This window comes from Colletotrichum truncatum, assembly GCF_014235925.2.
Source record: "Colletotrichum truncatum strain CMES1059 chromosome Unknown Contig_0003, whole genome shotgun sequence".
Classification (NCBI taxonomy): domain Eukaryota; kingdom Fungi; phylum Ascomycota; class Sordariomycetes; order Glomerellales; family Glomerellaceae; genus Colletotrichum; species Colletotrichum truncatum.
In genome coordinates, this window is record NW_027222400.1 from 261,773 (window position 1) to 283,441 (window position 21,669).

General features: G+C 47.9%; 7 protein-coding genes across 7 annotated transcripts; 2 read left to right on the top strand and 5 right to left on the bottom strand.

Annotated features, from left to right (window-relative positions):
• Positions 1 to 489: 489 nt before the first annotated feature.
• CTRU02_204948 (FAD-linked sulfhydryl oxidase erv2) lies at positions 490 to 1,180 on the bottom strand (the record flags this gene model as incomplete). Its single annotated transcript, XM_036732229.1, has 2 exons — positions 490 to 859; positions 957 to 1,180. The coding sequence occupies 2 exons, from the start codon at positions 1,178 to 1,180 to the stop codon at positions 490 to 492; spliced, it is 594 nt and encodes a 197-aa protein (XP_036576005.1).
• A 1,555-nt stretch (positions 1,181 to 2,735) lies between these two features.
• On the bottom strand, positions 2,736 to 3,609 carry CTRU02_204949 (uncharacterized protein; the record flags this gene model as incomplete). The annotated part of the gene is made up of 3 exons (XM_070204458.1): positions 2,736 to 3,444; positions 3,496 to 3,550; positions 3,600 to 3,609. The coding sequence occupies 3 exons, from the start codon at positions 3,607 to 3,609 to the stop codon at positions 2,736 to 2,738; spliced, it is 774 nt and encodes a 257-aa protein (XP_070061562.1).
• A 1,818-nt stretch (positions 3,610 to 5,427) lies between these two features.
• On the top strand, positions 5,428 to 7,637 carry CTRU02_204950 (C2 domain-containing protein; the record flags this gene model as incomplete). Its single annotated transcript, XM_070204459.1, has 2 exons — positions 5,428 to 6,663; positions 6,699 to 7,637. 2 exons carry the CDS (start codon positions 5,428 to 5,430, stop codon positions 7,635 to 7,637), a joined length of 2,175 nt encoding a protein of 724 aa, XP_070061563.1.
• Positions 7,638 to 7,946: 309 nt separating this feature from the next.
• On the bottom strand, positions 7,947 to 8,575 carry CTRU02_204951 (uncharacterized protein; the record flags this gene model as incomplete). The annotated part of the gene is made up of 3 exons (XM_036732226.1): positions 7,947 to 8,167; positions 8,248 to 8,342; positions 8,400 to 8,575. 3 exons carry the CDS (start codon positions 8,573 to 8,575, stop codon positions 7,947 to 7,949), a joined length of 492 nt encoding a protein of 163 aa, XP_036576002.1.
• Positions 8,576 to 10,119: 1,544 nt separating this feature from the next.
• CTRU02_204952 (sodium calcium transporter) lies at positions 10,120 to 11,322 on the bottom strand (the record flags this gene model as incomplete). The annotated part of the gene is made up of 2 exons (XM_036732225.1): positions 10,120 to 11,067; positions 11,152 to 11,322. 2 exons carry the CDS (start codon positions 11,320 to 11,322, stop codon positions 10,120 to 10,122), a joined length of 1,119 nt encoding a protein of 372 aa, XP_036576001.1.
• Positions 11,323 to 12,543: 1,221 nt separating this feature from the next.
• CTRU02_204953 (thioesterase family protein) lies at positions 12,544 to 13,140 on the top strand (the record flags this gene model as incomplete). The annotated part of the gene is made up of 1 exon (XM_036732224.1): positions 12,544 to 13,140. One exon carries the CDS (start codon positions 12,544 to 12,546, stop codon positions 13,138 to 13,140), a length of 597 nt encoding a protein of 198 aa, XP_036576000.1.
• Positions 13,141 to 13,501: 361 nt separating this feature from the next.
• On the bottom strand, positions 13,502 to 14,236 carry CTRU02_204954 (necrosis and ethylene-inducing protein 1 precursor; the record flags this gene model as incomplete). The annotated part of the gene is made up of 1 exon (XM_036732223.1): positions 13,502 to 14,236. One exon carries the CDS (start codon positions 14,234 to 14,236, stop codon positions 13,502 to 13,504), a length of 735 nt encoding a protein of 244 aa, XP_036575999.1.
• Between the last annotated feature and the right edge of the window lie 7,433 nt (positions 14,237 to 21,669).

Sequence of the window (21,669 nt, forward strand, 5' to 3'; positions counted from 1 at the left end):
GTTTGGTTGCATCTTAGGTGACTCTATTCAAGTGCAAGACTCAATCAACAGCGATGAAGACTTCGACGTCCCGTCCCCTCCGCATCACGTACGAGGCTCAAGACTCCAAACGTGCAGAAAGAAAAGGGATTGGGTGTCATCATATGGGTATATAAATTTGAACGGGCGGGTGTTGGTTTCCACTGTAAATATGCTTCCGCCTCGCGCCAGAAGCGGCTCAATGTCTCCTCTTCTAGATATCAAGGTAGCTGTCTCTGTGCCGATATACACGACTATCGCCTGGCACATTTTTTTTCTCTTCTTCATACAAAGACCTCCGACAATATGGTACAACCTAAGTCCAAAAAGCCAATTCACGCCCGCTCATGTTGATAAATATAGATAAGATGTGATATACGCATGCTTAACCACCCTTGGTCAGACTGCCAAAAGAAGAGGAGACCCGTCAGCATGGTATACCTCCACGCACAGTCTAGGCGCCAACGCAACTTACCCGTCCTTCTCCAACTCCAGGCTGGGCTTCTTCTCACCCTCGGCCTTCTTCTTGTCGTCGTCTCCGCAGCCGCAGTCGTAAAAGTCGCCAATCTTGCTGCAGTCAAACTGCTCCTTCTTCAGGCGCGTGTTGACCTCGTTATGGACGAAACAGGCCCAGCCGGCGGCGGCAATACGGCTGCTGGTCTGGGGAGGGTACTTTGCGAGGAGCTTGCGGAAGTGCGCGGCGCAGTCGCCACAGGGGTACAGGCGCGCGAAAAGCTGGATGTACGTCTTGAGGGCAAGGCTGTCGTCGGGGGTCGGCTTCTCGGGGAAACGCGCCATCATCGTGTGGAAGAGCTTCCACGATGCGCGACCAAGTTCGGCCCTGTCACGGATGTTGTCAGCATGGTCTGTTCCTTTACTTCCACCGGATCCGAGACTGGGGATTGGGGTGGTTGGTCAGAAGAAAGGGTCAGGCCTACTTCGCTGTCGCATTTTCCAGCTTGGGGGCAATGGACTCGCCGGAGAGAATGCTGTCTGAAATGTGTCCGAGGTTGGGAATATCGCCGGTCGAAGGTGCAGAGTTGCCCTTCAGGGGGGCGGGAGATGCAGCATCGCTGCTACCACCGGAGAAAAGGTACGAGATACTCAAGAAGGCCACGACGGCCACTACGAGCATTAGCGAGAGATGTTGTCTCCTCGCCATGTCGGGCAATACGTTGGTGTATCAGTCCGGCGGGGGAAATATAAACAATCAAAAAAAAATATGTAAAGGAGGGGAAGATAGGCTAGCAGCGCTATACGGCGAGAAAAAAGAAGAAAGAGAAACAAAAAGGAGGGAAATGCGAACCTCCTTTGCGGCGGAGGAGGATGCGGACGGATATCGTCTTTTTGGAGCTTGGCAGACAGAAGTGCAGGATTGCCTAGGCTAGGTAGACAAAAATGTCAAAGTGCTCCAACGCCAGTACGGCGGAATAAGATGAGGGGAGAGGGAGGGGGACCTGATATTGGGTCGGCCCACGCTTGCAGGGGGCCCATCGGGCGAGGCTATTCTCCTATACCCAATCCTATCGCTGCGGTGTCCGCGTTGCGCCACCTGTCGCATGGTCCCGATGGCCTTTTTTTTTTTTTTTTTTTTTTGGCTCCAGCGAGGAGAGTCGTTCGTTACAACAATATAGCGGTTCGCAGCGATCGATCCCACTGAAGACAGCCCACCGAACCGCTGTGGTGTTGGAAAATCAGGGGACCGTTCCAGCCCTGTGCGATCCCTGGCCCCTGCGCCCGTACTACCCCTTAACTTTGATTCGGGTCCCACTCCACTGGGGCCCCTGACAGCGTCCCGAGGTAGGACTTCTCCAGCGGCGTGGGAAAAAGTCCACCAAATAGACGACATGCTAAAGTGCTCCCGGGATGAAGCGATTCCGGTATCCGATCAGGCGTGGCGATTGGTCTGTTGGGATTTCGTATGAACATCACGATGCAGCATCGGAAGTCAGGGCGTCGTCTTGAAGTGGCCACTCTTACCAACTGCCTTTCGCAACTTGACTGGATTTTTGCGCATACTTTTCCTTTTCCCTTCAGTAAGACCATTTTGTGGTAGTTGGCTATTTGTTGTTTTCTAGAGCAACACAGATTATCAGCAGCAATACTTGCTACTCATTCAACTGAGAGCTCAAGGTCTTCTCCATGTAAAACCTACATCTACTGCCTACGACAGCACTTAGAGCATTTTCAAAGGAACAAATTTTGCCAGTTACAAACAGCCTCAAGGCGGTCAGTCTCCTTTGTCTGCACTGACGGCAATCAGGCGACAGAGATATCGTGTATTTCTATTAAAGAGAAGAAGCAACTCTTTGCGAAAACACAAACCAAATCCACCCTCTTGCACTGTGAGAAAGACAACACACAACTGGGTGCGTTCAAGAGAACCCCTCCACTTGATCTCTTATAATTTGCCAGAAAAGCTTCTTGCTTATGAGACATCAACAAAGTTGAGGTATGCAGGCTGAGTGATGCGTCTCTCAAGAGTCCCAACCAACTGTTTATAAAACCTCTGTTCCTCCTTCCCATCCGCGAAGCCTGATGAAGTCGCTATAGCGAGTAAACGGCGAACCTGGCCGAACACACAGGACAACTGCAACTGAACGCACTGTCTTCTGTTGAGTTCCAACCAAGCGGTATAACCGAAGCCGAAAGTCTATAACACACGAAAACCGCCTTCCAAACGCCACAGCCATGCATTCAAGTGAGGAGACAAACGATCAGGGAAAGTCAAGAGCAGCGCGGGCTTGGCTTTCCTTCTCAGGAAGAGGGTTATAGAGGTTGCTATAATGCGCAGAGCGCAAGTGTCGCCGGATCTCGTCTTTGCGGGATCTGCTAGCGGGGCAACGGTTACAGGGGAATCGAATCTTGCCGTGCTCGTTGACGTAGGTTCTTGCGGGTGGTACGTAGTTAACCAGGGGCAACGGCAGATCAGCCTGATTGACGGCAGCGGGGGCGGGCGCGGCGACAAGCGCCGGAGAAGGGGCAGAGGCGATGCCGGGGTTGACGGTAGGCGAAGCGGTGGTGACGGTCGAAGAAAGGGGGTTGGCGGCGGGACCGGGGGCGGCAGCGAGACCGGAGACGGGGGCCGGGCTGTGATTGACGGCGGCTTGAAGGTCCTCAAGGCCAAGAGGGGTTGGAGAGCCACCGGTAGCAACGGGAGTCGCGTCAAGAGACGCGAGCTGGGCGGCAAACTCGGCGTCAGACATGCCAGTGCTGCCAGAGGACAGACTGGGATCAATACTGTTGCTTAAGTCCTGGTAGTCATCCCCATCGTTTTCGTTGGCGGCGACGGGGGCAACTGAACTGGAGACACCGGCGGCGAAAGGGAGAGGCAGGTTCTGGGCGGCAGGAGCGGGAGGCTCTTCGTAACGGATCTCGTTGATCCCATTTCCAACGAGGAATCGGACAGGGTAGGCCACATGCGGGCTGTTTATATAAGTTAGCCGCCATAGAACTGGGTTGAATATGAATACGTACGGAAGGTACTGAAGAGGGGCCTCCGCGCCCTCTATCTCCTCCTGGTGCTGGTGTTCTTCGACTATGTTAGCTATCGAAGAGCCAGAAGTGCGATTTTTGCTCACCGTAATCCATCTCTTCTTCCTCTAGGTATCTAGCTTAACCAACGCTAGAAAGTGGTTATGGTGATGATGGGCGGCGGTGGTGATGTGATGCCAACAAAAAGGGTAGTTGACTGGCGATGGTGATGATATTCGAGGTTGAAGAAGGAAGAAAGAAGAGTCTTCAGGGTATTGAAAATAATAATAGTATTTGTGCCCTTGAGTGCCTTTGCTTATGTCGTCGAGGGCATTGACGAGAGGGCAATGATGCTGTGCAGCGGCTGGTAAGGTCGCGGCTGGTGCCAAGCAGGAGTTTGTCGTGTCGACGTTCTGATGGGATCACGAAGTGCCATACTGATAATTGCCATCTGAGTTCCGGGAAAATCCTCCAAATATGTTAATGAAAAGGTCACTGGAAAAACAATGCTTTCACTCATCTACGTTGCCCTGAAGTGCAGTTCACAAGTATTATCATTATCATCTTAAAGACATCAAAAGTCATAGTACAGAGTGAAACCCGAAGAAGAAAGACTGTATCGAGTCGGATGAAAAGAAGTGAGCAATGGGGAGTGTTTCCAACTTTAATAGCAGTCCTTCCATGCTCCATTTCCATTGTATTAGTGGCAAGCTGCAAGTGCTCCTCCAAAACTTCGAATCCCATTTGCCCATCATAGTGATCAAGAGAAAAGCTGTGAAGAGTCTCGAGAATGCACATTCAACAGGGTTCTATCATTTATCTTCATTTGAGGCCTCAGCCTTTGTAAAAGAGCACTTCCCACTCTTAGATGCTCCGATCGACTCCGGATGGTGGCTCCGAGTTCTAGTGGAGCCTTCCGAGACACGGAGCCGATGGCCAATGATTCAGGGCCACACATCGGCAGGTCTCCGCAATCCAAACTAGGCAAGACACGGAACCCTCGGCTTCCAGAATACATCCATTTTCCCCACACGATTTTACGTACTGACAACCAAACATCCAAAGTTGGAAGGTTTGTGGTTGTGAAACATGCGTTGATGAGCTCTGATGAGAATAGCAGCCGGATACAGGCGGTCAGCTGCGGCCAAGCAGGGACCATAGGCTTAAATGACTACCTAATCCCGGCTTCGGCATCTTTTAGCCGCACCTTACAGCCAAATCTAGAGGAAATGACGTCACCCATCAGTGCCAGCTGTTTGTTGCTTGCGACGCTTTGTTGATCGAGCGTCGCTTTTCACTTTTTTTCTCGTTCCTTTCCTTTTTCAGCTGGCCTGTGATAATCTCGGTCCTCCCCACCCCCAAGAGAAAAAAAAAAAAGGAGACCCCTCCCTCTTTCTCGGCTGCCTCCCAGATGCATCTCATTTTTACATGACTTTTGTCTTACCCTCGAATCGCAGCCAACCCTACATATACCCTCTACTACGTAGACAATCGCCTTTCCAATCGCCAAACGTCATTTAACCTTCTACATCCTATTGCCCCAATCTATTCGTAGGCCACAGCTCCCATCTTACCTAGTCTGAGCGCCCCATTAGAGAGCTCTGCAAACGGCAAACACGGACCAGTTGCCAAGCTTGAAAGGTCCACTGAAGACATCATTGGCGCCGTAATCCAGCCAGCCCGACAAGGCGACCCCTAGAAGTGATCTACGGTCTTGGCAACGGCCACAACATCCTGCAAGGGTTTTGACAGGATCTCCCGCTATATCTCTTCCAACTTGGTCGGATCTTGTTTGCCCAGCCAACAGCCAAGCGCAAGTCATCTTTCACTAGCCACCCGACAGCCGAAATATCTTGGACTGCATCAGCCACGACGTCTTCTTTGACACTAGAAAGGCTTACTTGCTTTGCCTCTGACTGACATTGGCCCGCGGAGATGTCAGCAGAAGAGGACCAAAGGCCCAACGGGCATCCACCCTCAGACGGGCCGTCTGATGGGCCCGCCATCTCTAATACGACCGCACCTCTCAATTCAAGCAACGAATCTCATGCGGCTTCTGCCACTCAGCAGCAAGCAAATGAACATGTTCCAAACGGACATGCCCCCAATGGCTCGGCAGGCGACAGTCCAGCGACGGATGGCCACATACCCAACGGCACGTCCACTGCTCAAGAGACAAACACCAACGGCCATGCAGCCAACGGCACAGCTTTGAATGGCCAATCTCCAGAAGGTGCGGCTGTGAGCGGTCCTGCCACTGATGGCGGCAACCCGACAACACATGACGGACCATCAACTAACGAGACTGGCTCGCCTCAGCACAAGGAGGCAGCTCTTGAGAACAGGATCGAGAGCACACAGAACCCGGATGCTGATGGTCACAAGCCACCCAACGAGAAGCCTCACCATCACTCCAGTGATCTCAAGGGACTGTATGTCGAGGGGAAAGAGAAGGTAAAGGACAAGACAAACATGAAGCCTTCTGGTGGCTTCGATACAACTCCGCTTCCAGATGCGCCACCGGGTTATACGGTGCGTTTCATCTTCCATAAAGCCAGCAATCTCCCGGCCGCAGACCTCAGTACCAGATCCTCCGACCCCTTCATCCATGTCACTCTCAAAGCGGCTATTCCAAAGCGACATAAAGAGGACCCTGATCTCACCCACCGGACAAGGACCGAGAGACGGACGACAGAGCCGGTGTGGAATGATGAGTGGGTTGTCGCCAATGTCCCCTCTGACGGCTTCATCTTAAAGTGCCGACTGTATGACGAAGACTACCCCGACGCCGACGACCGCCTGGGTAACGTCACCGTTAGGGTGCCGCATGTTGGAGAAGACTGGGAAGGGTTTCCGCCTCCGGGCCAGGAATTCATCGCAAAGAAGCGTATGGGAAGCAAACGCGCCTATTTCTTCAAGGCAATCACGAGCCATTTCGACCCGACAGTTGACATGTCACCGAGGCTCTGGATCAGCATGGAGGTTTTAGGAAAATCGGACCCTCCACATGCCCAGATGTATACGGTTGGACCGACTACGTACTTCAAGCATTTCAGCCCCATGATTGGCCGTCTCACGGGTATCAAGGTCAACAAGGATGAGAACGATGATGCCCGTTCTGACACGGGCAATGACAACCAAGACAATAAAAATACTCAAAAATACGAGTTGGTTGCCCAGCTTAATCATACTGTGATTCTTTACTGACCATTTTTCTTAGTTTCCAATCCAATGAGATGCAGTTGTCCGGCCCCGTGCCTCCTGAACTATACCATCGCTATGTCGAATTCCGGCCCATGATTGGTCTAATGTTCGCCAAGAGCGGTTTGAGGGGCAAGATCCTCAACAAGGCACTGCATAAGCAACATAGTCGAGTGTACAATTTCGACAGTTCGACTGAATATGGAGTGTTTAAACCGCGGTCCGAGGAGGCATCGCTCCAGTTCCTTAAGATGGTACACTTTGATGAAGGCGGCCGCATCTTCACATACGTACTTACTCTCGACGGCATGTTCCGCTTCACAGAGACTGGAAAGGAGTTCAGCATCGACATGTTGAGTAAACATACCATGCACAGTGACGTAGAGACATACATTGCCTGCTCTGGCGAGTTCTTCGTCCGCCGGCTAGAGAAACCAGATGCTTCGGACGACCCTGAGCCAAAGGAAAAGACACACCCCGCAGATGAGTTACCCGACGGCCCCCCCCACGGACATCCCCCTCACAACCCTGCACACTACCAGCTCTTCATCGACAACGATTCTGGAACATATCGGCCCGACAAGTCGATTCTTCCCAAGCTTAAAGAGTTCCTCGAGGCCAACTTCCCGGGAATGGGCATCGTCACCATGCACTGCGAGGACGAGGAGTTGCAGAAGCTCAAGAAGGAACAGGTGCAGACGAAGAAGAAGGAGGGCAGAATGGTGAACATGGTTCTAGCCCGAAGCCCCAGCTCCAGCTCTATGAGCTCGACCGAGAGTGCGCTGCAGCACATGGAGGAGGCAGGCGACGACGGGCCGCCGGTGAAGAGCACTACGCAGAAGGCGCTGGATGCGCTGGAAGACCCAAAGAGCCTGAAGAAGATTTTGAGGCCTGGACACAAGGAGGGCGAGAGTTCGAAGGCAGCTACGACTGCCGCAAGCTGATGATGAACTGGGCACGGATGGTTTCCTGTATTTGCTTTCACGGCCGATTTGATACCTTTGCGTTTGGTCTTTTCTCTTCGCGGCGTATTTGATTTACCATATTCGCGTACCTAGTCTTAATGCTATTGCTCGAGTCAGAGGCAGAATCGTTCGCAAGATCGACTATATTTGACTACTCGGCCAATCTATCTTGTAACGTACAACCAAGTAAAAGGTCGATCTTGTATTTTGAAAGAATGTCCAATGACCAGCCCAACCCCTGTCGACGTGGGACGGCAGCCTGCGTTCGCCGTAGCTAGCAATCGCCGTCTAAACCCTGCGCTGCCTTCCCGGCCAGCCAGGCCATCCGCCGCCCGGGTTAGGACGGGGGAAGTCGGACGCCATGTTGGTCTCCTTCTGACGGTCACCGAAGTAGGTGTTGGCGGGGAACTTGTTCTGGCTGACGCAGTTGGGGTTGCACTTGTCGAGGGGGCCGGACTTGCCGCGGGTGAGATCAAGGACATACGTGTCTGCCTTGCAATCGGGAAGGACTGGGGTTTCACAAGTCAGCAGAGTTACTAAAAACTATGTCTCGGTTCAACATTAGCAATAAAAGAAATCAAAAGATTACCCTTGAGGTCGTTGAAGGGGATGGTGTTGAGAAAACAGTCCTTGAACTGGGTCGAGTAGGCCGTGTAGAGACCGTTATAGTTCCAGTACCAGTTCCTGGTATCTTGTCAGAAAAGAAACTTGCGACCGGAGCTACGCCAAAGAGGTACATACTTGTTGGTGTTGTCAGCGGCACATCCCATCATGATGAGGGCGCCAGCGGGACCGGTCTTGACGAGCTCAGACTTGGTGTCTGGGCAGCAGTAGGTCTTGACCTCTGCCGTGGCAGTGCAGTTGAGGGACGCCAGAGCGCCGGAGGCGGCAGCTGCGAGAATGAGAGAGTACTTCATGCTGAATGTTTTCTTTCAAGTGAATGCTAGATGTTGTAGTTCTGTTTCGCTGCTTGGTCTACGTTTATCCATCGACTGTGGTCGTCCAGGAGGCTTTTATATCCGACAAACAAACATCGCATTCGTCCATCTGCCCCATTCTGTCTGTGCAACATCCACATCATCGTCCACCGGGACTGAGGCTAGACCATCGTGATGTCAAGGGCATCCCCACAGTAAGGAAGCAAACCAGCACGTGGGCGCGCGGATAACTGCCGAGTTGCGGAGATTTAGCCTGTTGTGCCGTACCCAAACGAGAAACACGTTCTGCTGGTCCCAGGCGGTGCGGAGGAGGCTGCCAACGACGTTCTGGGAAACCCCAGTACGAATTTGGAAAATTTGGGAAATGCACCACCGCCAAGACGGTTGCAATAGACCGGGGCCGGTTATTCTAACAGCAGCCATCTGCCGTCGCTTGTGATTAACTGCCATCCGCCGGCCAGCCAACCACAGGTTACACTGTACCTAGTTTAGTGCGAATCCTCGTGATATAGAACGCGGGGGCGGGCGCTGTTGGTTCTCGCGAGTTGGCCATTTGGATGATCTTCATTGATTAGGACCGGCTATTTGGTGGTGGCGCGACTCAAGTTGTAAGGTTTCCAGTTCTGGTTGCTGGTTATCCAACGGTTGACTGCATCTGCTAACGACACCCCAAGTTAGTTTAATCTATGAGCTGTAAGTATTGGATTTCGATATTGGGTTCTATTAATATTGTTCTATAGCAAAAGGGCCGTATTAGAGGGTTGTTACAAACTATAACCGAGAAGTAAGGTAGCGCAGAGGCGAAAGAGAAACATCCAACCTACCCCTCATCGACGTGAACAACACTCCCACGAAACCTGGGGAAGGAAGAGTCCATGTCGATAACTGATCATTGTTTGGCCAAGCCATTAGGCTTTTTGCCTGAAATATGAAATAGACGACCGAAGCATAGCGTGACCCGGATTCTTAAAGCTTCAATAACGAGGTACATCTTAACCCCATTTTGGGTTGACAATAAATATTGGTCCTCATTTGGTACCGGTATACTCGTTTTAACAAAGAGGAGTCTGGTTAGCCTTCCTATTCTCTGGGGTTTCAGGTAAACCCAAGCTGCAATGTATGCTATCTGCTAGCTAATACTTCAAAGGTTTTTACTTTTCGAGTGATGTTTCTGAATTAGCTAGACTATTTTTTCGATAAAGCAAAACCGTACGGTATTTTGATTGCAATCTAGACCGAGAAGTCCAATTCCATGTCTTCAGGCTCACGGTTTCAGGCTGAAGCCATCGAACCATCGCAAATCCCCATGATTCACATCTTGGCGCCGGAATCTGTGGTAGAATTGAAGCTAGGCCGGAGTACTACACACTCGTGGGAATTGGTCGTGCCAATTCCAACAACGGCATTGACTTGCAGCATCCTTTGGCCCGTTCTCTAACCCCTTAACCAGGGCATCGCAAGATATGATATTTTTATCTTCCTTGGTGCTGGACGTGCCGCCCCTCCTTACGGTAGGTAGCTATTCAGGCGTCAAATGGTCGACGAAGAACAGCAAACTCCACCACAATGAAGGCGATATAGCCGACCAACATTAAGCCGCCAACCAAGCGATCGAACCGGCCCCCAGTCCACACGGTTCCCGTAAATAGCAAAGTGGATACCCAGAGCACAGCCAGCTCCGCAAGCTCCACGCCTCCAGCACCACCCAGCTCTCCATCAGTGCCAACCATGACAATACCCAGGCAGAGCGTCAACAGGAAAATGTTGCTTCCGACGGTGTTGGCGACAAGAATTCCGCCGTGACCACGATTGCCGCTAAGGACGGCCACGAACTTCTCCGGCAGCGTGGTTCCGATGGCGAGCACGACAATGCCGAACAGGACCTCAGATGCGCCCAGGGCATCGGCTACGTTAGTCGCCGCGGTGGAGAGAACGTAGCCCGACAAGCAAATGGCGATAAAACCAGCAAAGAGCCAGCCGATGTGGTACGCCAGGCCACGCCTGCGTCGAGCAAAGTTCTCGGATGGACGGAGCAGAGGCTGCTGCTCCCCGTTGGGTCTGCGACGGCGGTTGCTGCTGCTAGCGGACGAGGCAGACTCGGCATCACTTTCGTCATCGCTGGAACTGTCGCTGTCGCTGTCTGATCCCTCGGGCGCAACAACGATTCCACGGTTGATGGCCCATCCTACAGAGCCAATATATACAACGAAGGCGACTATGAGGACGATGCCCACCACCCGCCAGAGGTCCTGTCGAGGGAAGTAAGTTGCGGGAATGATGATGGTGGTCACGGCGAGGAGAAGTGCAGAGTAGATATGCGCGCTGCCATCATATTGCAATGCTTCCCCCTTCCGGCGGAAAAGAAGACCAAGCGAAAATGCGCCGAGGATGTTTGAGATGGCGGAGCCGACAATGTTACCCAGGGCCAGAGGAGCGCGGCCTTGGGCCAGGGCGCTGACGACCACTGCGAGCTGTGAGCGCGTCAGCTATGAGAAACCCAGTAGATGCCAGGGTGTTGCCCCAATTCAGCGACCGGAGTGTACGGGTCTTTTTACCTCTTCCCATTCGGCGCCGGCGGTGAGGAGTGCGATAAGCGTGTCCGGGACGCCGGTGCGCCGCGCAACGATGGCCGTGTGGTCAACGAACTTGTCGGCGCCCGCCTCAAGGAGGAATAGCGTGCTTATGAAGACAGCCGCGTTGTAGGCCACCACGCTGCCGTCGATCATCTTGTCGATGGGGAGCTAGTTGATTGATGACTAAATGGCCTTGGTGACGAGTTTCGGATTAGGTGAGAACACTACTGGAGATTATTCGTCCCGAGACGACTCCGAAGCGATGCTTAAGAGTTGAAATATAGACAGCCACTATCAAGGTCAATGCCAGATGTATATTGAAGCGCGTCGGAGGTTGACGCGGTCTCTAAAATTGAAAACTTAGTGCGGCATCCTGACTCGCGGGATTGCGTGGGTAACTGAGGTGCTCACTTATTACCACTGTGTTGTAGTATGAGCAGATTAAGGGATCTTGGCTTTGGCCCGGCCCAGGGCTGAAAGAAGGTATTTTGTTTGAATGCCGATCACCGTTTCTTACTGTCTGCTTGTTTTTTTTTGACAGTTCTCGGTTGTTCGCCCGGATCGTCATAAACTGACTTTATTGTCCCAATACGCCCTTGCCAGCAGTTCCATCAGAGGTTTCAAAGAGTAAACTTTCCCATCCCGTAACTGAATTACCTACCTAGCTTGGTATGAAATAACGGTCAAAGAAGCAAATTCGTGGCTGCTGCACCTGGAATCTGTCTGAGTTGCACCTAAGCTCTTCACTGTCTGTTACCACCACCAAAATCATCGCCCTCTCCTAGGGCTCCTTGGCATGTGATGTGATTTTTCCGTGCTGTTTTACATTGTGTCAGCTGCACCGAGGATTCCGGACATCGTTCTCGGGCTGTTGGGTATTGGTGGTTATGGTCAATGGCGAGACACCTGTAAGGCTTTATGCAAGTTATTAAAGCGCTATAATATGGGGATAGGCCTATAACAGCCTTGCGACGGGCTGGAGGGGAAACCCCAGTGGTAGCTCTGTGGATTATAGTGCCTAACCACCATAATAAGGGTCCTAGCGGTTGTGGGGTTAGCGTGGAATGTTAAAAACAACAATTGAGCTTGTATGAAGGGACTGAAGTGCTGAACCGGAATTTGAGAATCATTGCAAACAAGTATGAAAAAGTGAACAGATCTAAGGCTTGGAGTGCAGAGTGAAATGCACCTAGTTGTGGAAGTGCATATAGGACTCACGTGAAACGATGAATGATGCAGGGACTTTTTGCCGAGGTTCAACTGTTGGCTGCTGTACGAATTAGACGACATCGTCATTCGTCCCCTTCGCCGACACAGCAACATTCATCAACAGACACCATCATACCAAAAACAACGTACATACTTCTGCACAGTATGAGCGAACAATCCAAGGGTGCGGCAGCCTTTGACGGCTTACCGCAGTCTGTCAGCGAGCTTACGGCCCTCCCCTGGTGTCACACCCTCCTGTCCGCTCCCAACACCATAACATTCATCCCCCCTGCCCGCGATCCAGAGAACGCCAACCCTCACGATAGATTCTTTGGCAGAACAATAAACAGTTCATCCGGCATACCTGCCTGTATTTGTTTCTATAAGGAGGCACCCGGCAGATCAGTCATCAACGAAGTCTCAGTCCTCTTCGCACTCTCTCAAGGAGTTGATGGTTACCCCCACATTGCCCACGGCGGCCTCGTGGCAGTACTCATCGACGAAGTACTTGGCATTTTGATCCAACGAAACATGAACACCGACAGGGACAGTCCGGTTTTCTCCATGAACACCGTGACTGCCTCAATGAACATCAAGTACCTCAAACCAGTCGCGACACCAGACGTCGTCCTTGGTGTGGGCCGAATCAAGGAGATCAAAGGGAAACGGCTACTTCTAAGTGCTGTGATCAAAGACGCGTCCGGGACGGAGCTTGCGACATGTGAATCGCTCTGGATTGCCATTCCGAGGCAGAAGATATAGTTTTTCAGTGCCATTTTCTGTTAAGGGTTCGATGTAGATGATACTTTTCTATCAAGCCACCAAGTTATGAAGCGCAGCGAGGAGCATGTATTATATGCGAGTAATAGTCTTCAGTGAGCCATATACTTGCTGTCAGTTTACACTAGAATGTTTACGAAAATGTCATATCACGGACGTAGTCACAAAAACCAAGATGGACCTTGAATGAAGCAACCCAGACTGCTATATTGTAAATGAAAAGCTAAGAAGACCTAAATCAAACAATTCCAAACATTCAACAATGGTCGACCAATACAGAAGCACGCTCATAAGACCCAGTCATGATACAAAGGAAACAGAAGACTTGTAAGCCAATGTGCATTTAAGCACTGGTGGCATCGCGGACCTTGGACTCGAAGCTGCCATCCTTGAAGGGAACGTTGGCCTTTCCGAAGTCAGCATCCTGGAGACCCTTCTTGGCAGCCTCGGGCATGGCGTCCCAGTCGGAGATGGGGTAAGTCTTTCCCTTGGTATCGGTGAACTGGAGCTCGTGGTTGGTGGGGAAGGTCGTGAAGTATTCAACCTTGGGGCTGTTGCCGTTCATCTTGGGAGCACCGCTGACCTTGCTGTAGCCGTTGTGAGAAGAGGCGCCGGCGGCGGTGATCTTGGGAGTGGCGGCAGCCGGGTCGTCGACGCAGATGACAATGTTCTCCCAGTCGTGGCGGTGGCCTCCAGCAACGTTGCCGCTGGTGGGGTGGTCCTTGGGGAAGTACCAGGCGTACATGACGCAAGTCTTGCCGTCAACGACGCCGGCGCGGGCGTAAGTCTGACCCTTGCTCTGGTCTCTGCAGCCGCCGGTGGCGCTGCCGGAATCCTGAAGGCCACCGCTGATGTCGCCGTTATCAGCGACAGCAGGGTACGGCTGGCAGCCATGGGCGATGTGGAGAAGAGGGTTGAAGGTCTCGATGAGCTTGCCGTTGCCACCTGTCTGGATACGTTGAGCAACTGGGCTGATCGAGTCGTGGGGGACAGAGGCACGAGACTGAAGTTTCTCGGTGGGAGCAGCAGAAACGGCAGCGGCCAGAGCCAGGACGGTGGAGATCTTGAAGGAAACCATTTTGAATGAAGGAGATTTGTTTTTTTGGATGATCAAGAAGTGAGTGTAGTTTAGCTTTGAGAAGCGAATGAAGATATGAGTCTGAGCGAATGTGAATGAAACTGTTGTGATTGTGAGTGATGATTAGATCTGTTGAAGCAGAAGACATTCTCATCCTTTATAGAGATTATCATGATGACTTCTTTCTATTTCGGTCTGGTCTTGACTCCGAAATCCGTCGATATTCTCTTGGATTCAATAGCTTCAGTTTCATCTTGAAGACCAACAATCAAAAAACTTGTCGTGTTCTCGTGTAGAATAATGGGCTTGGACATGTCAAAGGCCATGAATAGTCACGAGACCCTCTTTCTTGGACAAAAGTGTGATAGCAAACGACAAACAGCTATATTGAAGCTGTATCTTCCTGACACTAGAGGACCCGTAACTGAGGCGGTGGATTCAGGGGGGACGAAAGATTTCAAAGCACCGAGCAAGTCTTACAGGCCAGAGCTTCTGGCACTTCCATGGTTGACAGCTTGGCACAGGACATTGTTGCTCTCGACGCCCGAACACCCCCAAAGCCGAGCAGGTCCGCGCTCTTCAAATTGATTGAATGCTAGGGTTGTTGAACATATTACCTTGTTTCGGTCAATCTTGGCCATATTTGGGTGTTATAAGGCTGAACACGTCCAGCCCTACCTGTCAATGCCTGTCTTGGCACCCGAAGCCCTATGGCTGACCCACAAAAAGCCAACCTTACAACCTGGTTAGGCTGAAGAGTTCACCCTTGATCAAGTGGTCTAGACTGACAGCATGATGGACCTTTAGTTGGTCCACTTGATATTACTCTATTTTAAGGGTCTAATGGCATGAGAGAATCGCTTACAGGGGCATCAAAAACAGGATTTCCTTCCAAATATCTACAAAGCTGTCTTGACAATGTAAGGTAGCTAACTGCGGCATGATGTCACCCAAACGAAGAGTGTCCTCCTGCCAAGTTGGCATTTTCTTTACTGTCACCCGCCGTTCATTGCTTCTCTATGTTATGGTGCGTTTAAAGGTACCTCATTTTTGGCCCCTTTATCGAAGCAAAAAATCATCCTGTTTCATCGGACCTTTCGGCCCCGCGCCTGAAACGGCTTACTTGAGCAGTGGGCAGTGAGGATGGAGAACTGTGACTGACTCGGGAAAATAGTCTAGACCGTAACGACGAAAATAAACTCGCTAGAGGTGGTCGGGTTCGGGAATAGCCATTGACATCGCTAAGGGAGCTCTCAAACGTGGGACAGGGGTCCTTGGCGATCATGTATGTGCGACCAATAACCCCCAACCCTTAGACAATGACCCTCACACCCGAGCGCTAATGGCTTCTCCTAAAACCCGATCTCGGCTTGCATCATACTCAACTAATGGTCATGAGATTCAAGATCTTGCGGCTCCCACTTACGGCCAGTTTACGGACTCCGAGTGTATAGCCCCCTAAGCGTGGACTCAGCGAACCCGTTCAGGCCGGCTTCTGGCCGAGAAGACCGAGTGCCAAGGAATTTCAGGACGCAAGAACTACTAAGACCTGGCAGTTAATCGCATTCAATGCAGTTGGATCTTGGCATCTCCTGGCTCTGGATGATACCCTCCCCGTCTCTCAAACTGGAAGTCACAGGCTTGCTGCGGATATCGGTCCATAGCTGAATCACGTAGAGGTGCTAGATGGCCTCGACTCCTTCGATCTTTTTGTTCCGAATCAAACACCAATGGAAAAGCTTTCTATAGCTTGGCATGCCTCATACTTATTCAGAGGGAAAACCATGCTTGTCAAGATACTAGAAGCATAAACACGGCTGTCACTCGGTATTGTTGCGGTCCTGCCGAAATTATTGGATAGTGTGGTGTGGCAACCCGCGGCTGTCATACGCTTGACTTGAGATACACCCAAGAAAACGTTCATCGCATGCCTCGTTTCATAAAAACGAAGTTCATAATTTGGCGCAGCACATCGCAAGGAATTGTAGGCTTTCGCCTTTAGTATCAAGCTGTCACTCACTTAAACATGTTTCTCTCTTCAGCACCATTTTCTTTCCCTTTCTGGGCGAACAGCTCACTTAGCGGTTTCAAGGCCCAATCCGGAATTACTCTTTTGAAGAAACCAGTTCCCCGTGCGTCTTTAGCTTCTTTTGTAAAGCAATACGTGGGGACCTTGAAATTCTTTTCCAATGTAGTGGTTCGAGTCTACAAATAGTGCCAATCCACCTACATACGTGACCATAATGACAGCTTTCTTCAAATAGATTGCGACACCAGCGAGCTAAGAAGTGATGGAGCTTTGGCGCGCGCGGTAGTCTAACAACTTGACATGGTACTGTTTACTCACATCAGATATACGCGAAACCAGATATGCAAGCCGTCTGTTGGGCTGTGCGGCGCTAATTGTACAAAAACCAATGGGAGAGCTTCCCGGACTTGCCATCCAGTTTTGGATAGATCTGCAAGTTAACCGTAGTGGGTTGTGGCGGGTAGCTGTACTTAAGACGAGAGTAGGCTGACTGACTGGATGCAACTGCAGGCGGTAGTTTCCATAACTGAACACTTCGGCGCAGTACTTTCTTGGGATGAAACTGAGGTCGTCTGTTTAGCAAACCGTCATCCGAACCATTCACGAACTTCCTCATGTTTTAGCAGCTGAGTCGTGGTGGAGTTTTTGTGGGCGAGAACCGGCACAGAACGCTCAGAATGGGGAAAGTGGTGTTGTTGGTTGGAAGAACTAACTAACTGGCTAAAGGGCTGTGGAGGCTGGCTAAGACCAGTGGTGGCGGCCGTCAGCCCACGTGACGGGCCGGCGAGGCCTGCTACCTACACCCCCTCTCAGACTCCTTAGCGAAAAAGCAGTAGAATAATAGGAAATATAGGAAAAGTCCCAAATCCTCTAAATCCGAGGAGTTCTCAACTATTAGAAAACTCGGTTAATTACCAGTTAAACCTAGCTAATAGGAGGCTGTGAAATCCTCCGAATCCCGAAGTCTTAATATCAATAGTCTTATAGTCTTAAAATCCCCCTCTTAATCCAATCCCTCCGCTATGCCTAACAAACGAACGAATTCCTTATGTTTAACCGTAACTAGTAGCTTTGTAAGTCTATCGGCAGCTATATTAACGCTTTTGATAAGTCGGAGTTTAATACTTTTCGTAGTGTAAACCTCCTATATAATCTATTTATATCGGATATCGATATAGCAGGTTCGTGCCTTGTTAAGTAGGTTTATAACGTTATCGTAGCCGTTAGTATTGTTAGTAAACATAATAGTAGGCATAGTAATAGGTTTGCTAAGTAGTTAGGAAAGGCAACGTCTAATCTACTTTATAGTAATTACTATAGGTATATGTTGGAACGGTAGGTAGGAATCTCGTAGATAGTACGATATCCTTATAACAGGGTATTAGAGTAAGGGAACTTGTACTTATGAAGTAGGGCTTTAATAGTAAAGAATGTATAGGCTTATATTGAAGCTGAGTTGGTTGAGGAACTAATAGCTAGCTAAGAGAGAGAATTAGGCTAGTTATATAGTAGTATAACGTTGCCTATAATAGCTAATATAGGAAGCTATAAGCTAGGTTTAGTATACGTAAGTATATACGTCAACTAGCTTATAAAGCAGCTTATAAATCAGACTAGAATCTTCTTTAACTAAATAGACTTTTAGATAAGGTTAAAGAGAGTATTCCATAGGGATCTGAATGTCATATGTTTAAACTAGCAAGCAGCCATTCTTAGCTAGTTACTTTTGTAAGTCCTACTAAGTCTTAGATAAGACTAAATAGGATAAATAAGTAAAATAGAAGTATAATATACTTATACTTCTAACAGTATAAGATTGATAAATTTAGCCTCCGTAGTATTTAAAGTTATAAAAGTCTGTTTCTTTAACTTCTAAGCAATCGGTATACTAGCAAGGAAGACAACGTAACTACCTATCAAGACTCGTAATAGCTTATTATTAGCGAAAGAAGTATCTACAATAGCGTAAAGCCTTAACTTATTAATCGTAAGGATGCCTCTAAGTATAATACCGAGATAAACGGTGCTTTTAAAGTATCGGAATAAGTACTTAATAATACGAAGATAGGCTTTAGAAGGCTTTAAATTCGCTTATAATAATTTACTAACGGTATAGGCTATGTTAACGCGAGTTCTAGCCACTAGGAAGTTAAGGCAGCCGGTTTATTTAATATAAAGTTATTATTTGTTAAGCAAGTACTCGTTCTTATCCTAGGTAATAGGCAGATCGTTAGTAGTTGCTATAAGCGTCTTAATAGTATTTAAACTATTAAAGTCAAATCGTTAAAGTACTGCTTTTACATACTTAGCTTAGGAAACGAAAATCTTACTAGCAGCTCTATCGCGTTTAATCTAGAAACCGAGAAAATCGGTAGCCTTGCCAAGGTCTTTAAGAGAACAGACCTTCTCGAGGAGACGACGAACTTCTATTATGACTTACTTATTAGGAGCGGTAATAGCGTTATCGTCGACGTATATAAGAACGTACGCTTTAATCTTATAATTAACGAAGAGACAAACCTCCCTATTAATAGTAGTAAAGCTAATTTGTTCTATTTTACCTTTAATAAGTCGAAACTACTAAAATAGTAATTTTCTTAATCTATAAAATGCCTTATAAAGTAGCTAAACCTTATTATCTATAGTAGCATAGCTAGCAGGGGGCTAGACGTATACCTTAACCCCCTTTAGAATCGAGGCAGCTAAGAAAGTAGTATCGAAATTATATACTTTATATTTAAGATCGAGAAGTATGATAACTGCGAAGAAAAGGTAGGTTGCGGTAGTAGAGGTAACTATAGCGTAAACCTTTTATAATAACTAGTTACCTTTCTCGTAGTTTCTATAAACTATATATCGGGCCTTATAGCGTATAATTTCGTTGTTTTTATTAGTTTTAATATTATATACCTACTTGCTAGGCAGGACTTTAGCGTTATATAGTAGGTAAACGACTTCGTAAACCCCCTTTTCCGTAAATTAAGTTATCTCTCGTTCGAAGGCTTGTTCCTACTAAGGCTACTATAGGCTCTTCTACGCCTTATAATAAGACTTCGGGATTACTACGCCGTTAGGTAAGACTTTCGAAAAGGCAGTAGTAGAAAGTATGCTAAAAGAAAATTAATAAAAAGTTAGTAAAGCTAGAATATTAGCAGATAGGAAGGTCTTTTTAGTATAAGAGCGTATGCTACTAGCGGCTCGGTAGTAACTAGGTAGTCGCTAGGCTAAGGCGCGGCGAGGTCGAGAGGACTCTGCCGGTTAACTCGTTACTTCCTTAACAATCGTAGAAAGGGAATCAAGGTCTTAGTAATCAGTTTCTATTATTTCTACAAAAGCGACGAATTCGTTATTATTTAATTCGTTAGTAATACTATTACGAAGTATAATAGTAGTCTCTAACAGACTTTCTAGTAGTAGAGACATAAGATATATATTAGTAGGTATTATCGCTTTCCTAACGATAGTCTTATCTAGCTTAGGATTACTAGTTATAGGTTTTTCACCTTTAATAGGCTTTTGACGGATAGTATACTAGATAATAATATCTAGTTTAATAAATATAACATTATGTTTAATTTTATTAATATTAGGTATGCTAGTCGTTAGAAGCAATACTATCTTATACGGTTCCTTACGAAATCGAATATCTTTATAGCGAATAACCTCCTTTCGATTAGGCAGGTAAACATAGTAAATATAGCTATAAAGAGAACCGTAACCGACGAGGAATCCCTTAATTACTCGTAGTTCTATCTTAGCAAAGCATATAAGGCGTCGAAAGCCCTTCTTATATACGTAGGCGGTATAGCTAAACGTTCGGAGATGTTTAATATAGGGGGCCTTACGTTTAGCAGCCAAGTTTAGCTCTCTTGCTATGATCTTGTAAGGGCTTAAGTTACCCTTAGAGGGTATAGGCAAGAGGTTAAGAATCTAAGTTACCGAATCGATACTATAATCCTATAGTTCCTTTAGAAGGGATATGTTAATTAGCTATATCTAGGCGCTTTCGACGATAGTACGACTAGCATGCTTAATAATACCGTTTATAAAAAGCATATAGGTAATAGTCGTATTATAGCAAGTACCTTCGAAGTAGGGGTTGTTAAAAACCTTGATTAGCTCGGGAGTATTATTAGAAACCTAAACCTTAGGCTTGAGGCCGGTAAGACTATAGAATTTAGTATCCTATTTCTTAATAGCTGCTAGGATAGTAGCAAACTTATAGTTAGGTAGAAAAATAACCTAGTAGTAACTACTATACTTATCTATAAGGTATAAAACCTAACGGTTCCCTTTTATTAATAGGGGAAGAATACTAACGAGATTAAGGTAAATTTTATCGCTAATACTTATAAGTAGAAATAGGTAGTCTCGACTAATCCGTTTAGTAGATTTGCTAAGATAGCAAGACTTATAGAAGAAAGCGTTAATTTCCGACGTTATAAACCGAATGCTAACACGGCGGCAAGCCTTTATAATACGTAATAGGTAGGCGTAAACTAGCCGGCAGTATATTAGTTTAAGAGACGGTTGCTAGGTAGCCTAGAAGGTAGTAAGGCTGATAGCAATATCTCGAGGTACGTAATTTCTAGTATTATAAGTCTTAACGACGTAGACGTTAGAAACCTAATAAACTTTAGTAAGGGAAGTATATTATATTATATATATAAGGCTTAAGGTTTGCTAATTATATTCTATATAATCACGACGAAGTTTTCTAAGGCTTAGTAAGTTAGCTAGGCTAGAAGGGTTATACTTAACGTTATAAAGTATCTAATTATAAATAACGTCAGGGTTAGTAGGGTCTTAAGTCTAGAAGAAGACGGTGCCTATGCTAAGTAACCAGACTAGGGCGCCGGAAGCAAAAGTAGAAAGTATTAAATCGCTTTTTTTAGCGTACTTAACGAAATATCGTAAGTTATTAAAGGTTAAAGTAGTATAACTAGAATCGAGAACGATATCGTCTCGGGTAATAAGGTTATCGCAAGCAGTAGTAAAAACTGCTAGGCTAGCGATAGAGGCTAAGGCAGACTAACTTAAGATAGCAGGTAACGCTCTAACAACAGTCTAGCAGGTGCTATTAACAGAAGTAGGCTAATCCTAGCGGTAGCGATTGCTATATATATACTTTCTCGCTTTTTTAATTAACTTATCCTGGTTAACGTAGTATAGAGGGATAAGATTAAGGTAGGCGATATAGTACTTCGTAGTCTTGTAATTATAGTTATAATAGTCGTACTTCTTCTTTTCTTTAGAGGTAGTAATAATAGAGGTAACGGTAGTAGTAACGGCTAGAGAGGCAGGACCCCTACTGCTAGCAGACTTGCTTCTAGGTATATTACGAATAGTAGCATAACTACGCTTTTGATCCTCGTCTTAGGCAAGTATATAAATCGTATTAACT